Source organism: Oryx dammah, unplaced genomic scaffold, assembly GCF_014754425.2.
Source record: "Oryx dammah isolate SB20612 unplaced genomic scaffold, SCBI_Odam_1.1 HiC_scaffold_3, whole genome shotgun sequence".
Taxonomy (NCBI): domain Eukaryota; kingdom Metazoa; phylum Chordata; class Mammalia; order Artiodactyla; family Bovidae; genus Oryx; species Oryx dammah.
In genome coordinates this window covers 103,050,288-103,058,817 of record NW_024070187.1, presented here as the reverse complement: position 1 = coordinate 103,058,817, position 8,530 = coordinate 103,050,288, and the positions used below count along the sequence as shown (strand labels likewise).

The following is an 8,530-nucleotide window of genomic DNA, read 5'->3' as shown; positions in this document are numbered from 1 at the left end:
ACGCCCCTAATCTACAGCTTTTACTGCGCCCAGTTAAAAGGCGAGGGAATTCGCTGTCCCTCCGCGGTCGGATAATTACCCCTAAATGGCCACACCAGCCCCTTGTGTTTCCTGGAGATTAGAACCCCGCAGCCATCAATGGCCGGTGCCGGTGAGCCGCCAATCACCGCCGCCAGCTCCCGGGGAGCCGCCGGCCTGGGCCCCCGGATAAGAGGCCATAAAGAGGAGGCGCAGAAAACGGCGGAGCCACGATCCGAGTTTGTGTAGATCTTACGTCTCTGCACACCGCCCCACCCCCAACTCATGTTCCCCTCTTTTTAAACAGCAAAAATAAAAATCACGTTTCCTCCGAAATTGGCAGCATAAAAGTTCTAATAACCAGCGTGGAGGATCCGTCCCTGGAAGTGTCCTCATTTCTTCGCTCTCTTTCCCAAATGTACCCCCACACCTCCCTAACCCCCCAAGATCAGATCCAGAGATGGAGAATTATCATTGTTTCTTCGGACACGCGATCGAGGTCACATTAAGGCCAGGTCAGTGTTTTGGGGTCGTTTCTGTTGGTTTTATATTCAGTAACTTCTTTATCAAAATGACCGGCTCCTTCCCGCAGCCGGTAGCAGTATAGGTGTTGTAATCACACCCCACCCCCGCCCCTAAAGTTCACAGCGAGAAACTCGATTATGCATTCCAGATAACATAATACATTCTTATTCTTAACAGCCGTAGCACCACGCGAAAGTGGCTTCTTAGGCAAACTTCAGTCCAGCACTTCGAAGACACAAGGCCCACTTTTACGCAGAGGTAAAGTTTTGAAGATTGAAACAGAAGAAAATGAAGGTGTTTACAGAATAAATTAATGTTATGTCTTTCTACTATAATAAATGTCTGAAGGTTTTTTTTTTTTTTAAACTATAAAGACAATATACAAGAAATGAGTTCAACTCCAATTATCGTGGTAAAGAGGGGAACCATCCTCCACTATCCACTAGGGAGAAACACACACAAGCAACTGACACAACAGAAAGGTAAGGGGGAGGTAGGAGAGAGAAACAGGAAGGGAACAGAGGGAAAAAAGGGAAAAGTTGGAAAGAAGGGAGATAAGGGAAAGGGAGGAAGGGGGTAGAGCAGAAGAGAAGCATAGAGCACAAGGGGAAATCCCCCAGGAACACAGAAAAATAAGAGACCCAGGGGGACCCACACAGGGACAGGCGGCACGGGCTGTAGCTCGGAGGAAAGTTTTTCCGGCGCCCACTCCCCTCCTCTGCCCTCCTGGGGCCCGGGCCCAGCCCCACGCGCCCCGAGGCCCAGCGCGCCTCGGGGCAAGTCCGCCCGAGCGGGGCCCAATGGATCGCGCCGGACCCTCCCCCTCGCGCGCTGATTGGCCGCCGCCGCGCTGGCCTCGCCTTATTAACAAGTTCTCTGGGGAGCGGCGGCCCGACCCGGAGCCGGCTGGTGAGCCCGAGAACTCCGCCTGCGCGGCGGCGCCAGCGGATAAGCAGGCCCAGAGCGCCGGGGCTGGCCTTCTGGGGAGGGGCGGGAGGCGCGCGCGGTAGAGCCCGCCCGGCCAGGGCCCCGGACGCTCCCAGAGGCCGACCGCGCTCCCAGCACGCCCGAAGCTCATGCCCGGCGGCTGGCCCGAGCTGCGGCTGGAGGGGGGGCCCGGCTCTGCATGGCCCCGGCTGCTGACATGACTTCTTTGCCACTCGGTGTCAAAGTGGAGGACTCCGCCTTCGGCAAGCCGGCGGGAGGCGGCGGGGGCCAAACCCCCAGCACCACTGCGGCCACGGCGGCCGCCATGGGTGCAGACGAGGAGGGGGCCAAGCCCAAAGTGTCCCCTTCGCTCCTGCCCTTCAGCGTGGAGGCGCTCATGGCCGATCACAGGAAGCCCGGGGCGAAGGACAGCGTCCTGGCGGTCTCCGAGGGCGCACAGGCGGCGGGCGGCTCCGCGCAGCCTCTAGGTGCCCGGCCCGGGTCGTTGGGCGCCCCGGATGCGCCGTCCTCGCCGCGGCCGCTCGGCCATTTCTCGGTGGGAGGACTCCTCAAACTGCCAGAAGATGCGCTCGTCAAAGCCGAGAGCCCCGAGAAACCCGAGAGGACCCCGTGGATGCAGAATCCCCGCTTCTCCCCGCCCCCGGCCAGTGAGTAGCCAGAACCCAGGCTGCGGAGGAGGGGGCCGGCGGGGGTGTGGGACCCGAGGGCGCCAGGCCGCGCTCCGGCGCCTGTTTGTCTCTGGCGTCTGCGTACCTGCGGCCGGGTACCTGGAGCCGGTGCTGCAGATGGGTGGTCGGGGAGCACGGGGCGGGGGGCCGTCGACCCCTCTCCCCACTCCCACCCAGGAAGAGGGTTCGAGGCCTGGCCCAGGTCCAGCTCTCGGGCCACCTTCTCGGGCTCCTCGCCTTGTCCAGGCGACGCTGCGGGTAGGAGTTCACTTGTAGGACACTAGTGTCTGGGGACCTTCTCCTCGGGCCCCCACCAAACGACCCCAGGAGTCTCGGCTGGCTCCTCTGTCAGACCCTAAGCCCTGTTACTTCGCCGTTACCCCAACGGGTGGGTTCGAAGAGTGCGGGACATCTTTCCAGAGCAGAGTTTCACTTTCTCATCGTAGAAGCCTAGTGCGCCCCCCTCCCCTTGTCCACATCCACCCACCAGAGTATTTCTTTGCCCACTGTGTTTCCGAAGCTCTCGCAAAATTCTCCCCTCCCCCGCCCCCTTCGTGTTCAGGTAGATACTTGGTGCTCAGGGTGGATGGATCATTTAGGGGGAGGAGGCGAAGCGCTCAGGTTCCAGTTGAGGGGGCGGGGCACCGTCAATTAGTGGGAGGCGCCCCCTCCAACATGATCGGGAGCTCCCAAATGTCTCAGGCTGGGTGGTGGAAGCGGACTCCAGCCGCCAAAGGCCCCTTTGGGGTCGTTCCGAGGCCTTGCGGCCCCCGGGCTTCTCTGCCCAGCGAACACACTCGGAGATATTTCAGGAGCACGGGAAATTCCCAAGTTTTCCTCGTTTCCTCCGATTATTTGGTGCGGCATAATAGCAACCCGAATTCAATGGCGTGATGCTGAGGAATGATTTTTATCGGGGGATTAAACGTCTTTGAAAGGCCAGCCCCTCCCTGGGCCTAATGGCCGGAGAAGGTGGCCTAGCGCTGGGCTGTTAACTACCGAAGGGTGTGACTTTTCCCTCGGCGCCCGCCCCTCGGGTGGCCCGGCGGAAAGCAAGTCGGGGGCCAACTGCTTCCCGGACTCTCAATGGTCTCGACCAGGGAAGAAGGGGGGATGTTAACACCAGTTTTCATTTGACTCACATCCTGGTGACCTGAGAGCCCAGAGGATTTTTTTTTTTAAGCATTCCAAAAAGAAAATTGCATAATTAGGCAAAAAACCCGCCTGGTGAAAACATTCTCTAGATTTGAATTCATTTCTCCCCCAGTGAAGCTGCTGCGTAGGCAGAGCATCCCTTCCAGGACTTAAGAATTGTTTTCAGGCCTGGGTCCTGACCCAAAGTCGGGGTGATCTCTGTTGTCTTGGGAGTAATTGTGTTCCACGTTTTTAACCAGGCGGCAGCTGCTGGGTGTGGCAGGCATTGACTCGGCCAGCCGACCCTGTCCTGGGCTGCATGAGCCCTCTGCTGTCCCGGGCTGCATGAGCCCTCTGCCAAGGTGTTAACTCACCGCCCATCCTTGAGGGTATATGTTGAAGCCATAAGTAAAAAGGCACCAGCAGCGTTGATCTCTGTGGACTGGAGCACTGGTCGAGGAGAAGCCATTGCATTCTGCCCTTAACAGGCACGCATATGAGAGAGACCAGAGGCCAAGGAGCTGGGCATGGAACAGGCCTAGAACACAATTGAAACAATCAAAAGAAGCCCCATTAAAAGCAAGCCCCAGACTGTGGCACATTTTTATATTTGAAATTCGGCCATGGTGTGACATTTGTGATATCCGGGGTTGCTCCACCTCTGGTCAGCGAGGCCAGAGCTTAGAATAGTCACTAAGTCCTGCCCGACTCTTTGCGACCCCATGGACCGCACTGCTATAAGTGAAAGAGTGTGGGATTGGGAGATCTGGATTTTCAGCCACAGACGGCCTATCCCCAGGCACTGAGCACTTGGTGGGCACAGATGATAAATGTTTAGCCAACGCCTAAAATTAAATATGATCTCGGGTACAGGGCCTCTTTCTGCGCATTTAACCGTCCTGTTAATATCCACCCATCCCAACGTGAGTGGTGGTGGGAGGAGGCCTTCCTAAGCAGCCACTTAGATTTAAGGGCTGTTTGCCTCTTCCCAGTTATATCGGGCTTTGAACACGGCTGAGCTTTACCTGGAAGCTTCGTTTCCTCATTTGCAAAAGGTAGGCAAGAACGTCTACCCTGTGGGCCGGTGGTGGGAGCTGGAGAAGACATTTTCCAAGTGCCTCTCCCGGAGGGCGCCTGGCGCAGAGGTGCTCGACGCAAATGAATAGCGGGCGTTGAATAGCGGGCGTTGTTATTGATTATATTCCCACTTCGGGGCGGATGGCGCACCACTTTCTTAACCCTCTGCATTTCTCTCTCTCTCGACCCCTCAGGGCGGCTGAGCCCTCCGGCCTGCACCCTGCGCAAGCACAAGACCAACCGCAAGCCGCGGACGCCCTTCACCACCGCCCAGCTGCTGGCGCTGGAGCGCAAGTTCCGCCAGAAGCAGTACCTGTCCATCGCCGAGCGCGCCGAGTTCTCCAGCTCGCTCAGCCTCACCGAGACGCAGGTGAAGATCTGGTTTCAGAACCGCCGCGCCAAGGCCAAGAGACTGCAGGAGGCCGAGCTGGAGAAGCTGAAGATGGCCGCTAAACCCATGTTGCCCCCCGCAGCCTTCGGCCTCTCCTTCCCACTCGGAGGCCCTGCCGCCGTAGCAGCCGCCGCGGGCGCTTCGCTCTACGGGGCCTCTGGCCCTTTCCAGCGCGCGGCGCTGCCGGTGGCGCCCGTGGGACTCTACACAGCCCACGTCGGCTACAGCATGTACCACCTGACATAGAGGACCCAGGGTTGCCTACCCAGGGTGCCAGCCGATCCCTCCAGCAAGCAGCAGGAGCCTTCCCACGAAGTGCTCCCCTGTTCAGCACCACCTGGCACCTTCTCTTTAACCCCCCGTACTGCTCTGGTTTGTCCTCCGTTGCTACTGGAGTTCACTCTCTGAAGCCTGATTCCCTCCCCCAAAGTGGCTGGGAGGGTCCCATGACACTCTTCTAGAAGGTAGATCTATCACTTTGAGTTACAGATGGGGGAACAGAGACCAGAGAGGTTTCCAAAGGTATCCACAGTCCCCAGCAGAGTTAGTGGTTGGACCAGATCTAGAGGCCATGCCTCCTGTCCTAACACCTGGCAGGAAAAAGCACAGAGAAAATTCATGTTTGAAGATTTTGGAAATGAGAACAGTTGGGGAGAAAGAGAAGAACTTTGCAGGAGAGGCAGATCCTGGGTCTGGCCACCGGAAAACTTTAAAAGAACTTCAACAGTAAAACATTTGCTTTTTTTGGGGTGGGCGGGGAGTGATACACAGATGCGTGACAAAGGTAGGTTGAAGGGACCTCTCTCTTACCAGTACCAGAAAGAAACTGTAAAATAAAAATTAAAAAACTTCTGTTTGTATTTAACAGTACATTTGGGTGGCTCTCAAGATTCCCTTTGGAAGGGATTGTTGTAATATACTGTATATTTGAAATTTTATTATCATTTATATTATAGCTATATTTGTTAAATAAATTAATTTTAAGCTACAAGATATTATCTCCTCATTCGTTTAGTCTTTTAATTTTGCTCCTTGCCATCTCTTCACATGTACGGTTGCTTTTCAGTTTGGTAGTAGTTTGGTGCCAGCAACTTTTCAAAGGTGTCAACAATATTCAGGGACAGAGGGGGGGTGCCTTTTTGAACACACAGGACAGATCTGCCTTAGCAAAGTCAAGTGGAGAATTGAAGCAATTACCTTGGATAATTAGGCTCAATTTTCCAATTCACTTTAAGCTGAAATCAACACTTGTTCAGGTGACCCATAACCGACTCTTTTCTTTTTTCTCCCCTTTTAACCCGTCTATGAAAACAAAGAGAATCACCCAAATGGTTTGATGACTGCAGACAGCTAATCCAGACAATTCCCACCCCCGCAAACCTGTTTTTCCCACAGGAGGCCAGGTGGGGGATGGAGAAGCATCGCTTCCCTTCTCTTAAATCACCCCACCGCTGTCGCCAGCGTAGACGCGGTTTGAGGAACTAATTTTGAGGCTGCCAGAATGTGAGTGCCTTCCCTATTGCGACCCCTTTAAAAATTGTTTGCTGAAAACGCAGGGCAACCATACACTAAGCGCCGCGGGGTGTCCTTCGCGTGAGCCTTGCCTACAAACTGGTTTTTCTTTTATATAGTAGGTTATATTCAGGCTACCAGGAAAATATATTTGAACAAGCGCCAAGTTTACCCTTCCGGGGGCAATTTTGCTAGCATGTTGAAGGCAGAAAACGATCTCTAGTAAATAAAGCCTACTGTGTTCCAGGAGCCGCTCTGTTCTCCTTCGGGTTTGGGGCCCTGACTAAATTCTCACCAGATCAGGGCTCCCCACTCACCTCCACCTCTGTCCGGCTGTGGGGGCATCTCCAAGTTCCATGACAAGGCAGCCCCGGGCAGCCTTCGCGAGGAGGAAGCCAGGAGACCAAGGGCTGTCAGAACCCGAAGTACCTGACGTTGCACACGGGGAGGGTAGACGTCTCTGCAGATAAGAGACCGGCTATGGTGTGGGGAGGAAACCTGGGGCACACTATGCGGTTTCTAGCCCCAGGGGGAGGTTGGCCTCGGAATTCCAAGAGAGCTCGGGGAGGTTCGCACGCACCCGGGGCGGGCTCTCAGCTGGTGCCGGCGAGTTCCGAGGTACCATGCGTCTTGGATCCTTCGATCTACGTAGCTCTGACAAAGGCTGTGTCCCGAGGCTGGGGCTACAGTCTGAACTTGTCACCACTCCCTTCCCTAAGAAAAGTTCCAATGATCAGGCAGTGTGGGGTGGGGTGGTGGTGGTCCCTGGCCTCTGGGCTAACAAGTATGGCCCGAATTGGTCCTCTTCATCCCCAAGAGAAGACAGTGATATCTAAAAATGTCTCAGACTCCGGCGCCCACGCGGCCCCTTAAAAGCTCTTAGGTACATCACTATTTCTTGCAGACACGGAAAAAATGTTTACCCCCCGTATAAACTCAGCATCCCGAGTGACCTCGCGCGGGACACCCGAGCTTCCACAAATCTGAGTTCCTTTCTGAAACTCCCCCGGCCACTCTCCTATATTGGGGGTTTGTACTGAACTTGAAGTCAGAGAAACCCATTGGTTGATGCCAGCTGCCTGACTCTGCGTAGGGAAGATCACTCTATTCCTCAGTTTCCTCATCTGCAAAATGGGCCTGGGAATCCTTCCCTTGCCCCCGGGATTTTGGGGACGTGCCAACATGCCCCTGCGCGGGAGGGCGCCCCGGTTATGCCGAGCAGATCTGAATCTTCTCAGCTCACGGTGCGTCGGCCACACCGGAATGTTTTCCACGCGTGTGGGAGAGGGGAATGGCAGGGCGGGATAGGGTGTCTCCCGCGGCCCGAGCTCACCGGCCTCCTGGCTCCTCGAAACTTGGCAATTTAGGGTCGAGGCAAACTTAGAGCTACATAATTGCAGTAATGAGCAACGGCTCGAGCTCGGCAGACGCGCAGAGGCTCCAGCCTGGCGGTAGCTGCAGGCGAGGCGGGCGCGCCCCCTCCCCCCACTCAGAGCCTCTGCTTGTTTGGAACCTACCGCCGCCCTGCGACCCCCGCCCGCGCCCGCCTGCGCGCGCGCCCCAGCCATGCTGCGGGCCTTGGGTCTCCGTTTCCTTTCTCTCCTATGTCCCCTGTTTCCCCCATTTTTGTCTCCTTTCGTTCAGCCCCTTTTTTGCACCGCTTTTTGTTTCTGGATTTCCTCCCTCGATAGGGAGTGCACACATAAGGTGCTCAATAAATGGTTGCTGGATCAGGAGGGTGCTCTGCTCTGGGGTGAGCACCTGAGACAGATTCAGCCGGGTCCGGCGGGAATTCGAGGCGAGGCGGGGGCACTGCCTCCTATCCAGCCCAGCCCTTGGAACGCAGTTGCTTGTTTATCAAGTGAGGACGGAGTGGGCTGGGGTTCCCGCATCCGGTCCTCTATGGATCAATTTCCTTCCCTGGCAGGAAACTTGGGATCAATCACAATGGAGTCGCCACCTACCTCGTTTAGAGGTTGTGATGGAGGAGGAGCCAGCGCTTAACGCAGCCTACTGTGTGCTGAAGTTCCGGAGCGCACCACCTTCCCCACGCTTCGCAACAAATTTAGATTTTTTGTTTTTTTAAACAAGGGTCCAGAGAGGTTACGCGGTTTTCCCAAGGTCACACAGCCAATAAAGGGGAGAACAGGGATTCCGAACACAGATTCCACTCGGGGATCCATGCTTTTCCGGTACTGCCCGGCTCCCTTTCGTTGAGGGTCCCACAGTGCCGGGCCAGCAATTTGGGTCTGGGAAA

General features: G+C 55.9%; 1 protein-coding gene across 1 annotated transcript; it reads left to right on the top strand.

The window, feature by feature from the left end:
• Nucleotides 1-1,436: 1,436 nt before the first annotated feature.
• MSX1 (msh homeobox 1) lies at nucleotides 1,437-5,578 on the top strand. Its single transcript, XM_040238387.1, has 2 exons — nucleotides 1,437-2,138; nucleotides 4,565-5,578. The coding sequence occupies exons 1-2, from the start codon at nucleotides 1,670-1,672 to the stop codon at nucleotides 5,005-5,007; spliced, it is 912 nt and encodes a 303-aa protein (XP_040094321.1). The 5' UTR covers nucleotides 1,437-1,669; the 3' UTR covers nucleotides 5,008-5,578.
• The last annotated feature ends 2,952 nt before the right edge of the window (nucleotides 5,579-8,530 follow it).

What these genes read in the sequence shown, in the direction of transcription:
- MSX1 (XM_040238387.1), top strand. Translation starts at nt 1,670, where the DNA reads ATGGCCCCGGCTGCTGACATGACTTCTTTGCCACTCGGTGTCAAAGTG. An exon ending in CTTCTCCCCGCCCCCGGCCA is followed by an intron (nt 2,139 to 4,564) that starts GTGAGTAGCCAG and finishes TCGACCCCTCAG; the next exon opens with GGCGGCTGAGCCCTCCGGCC.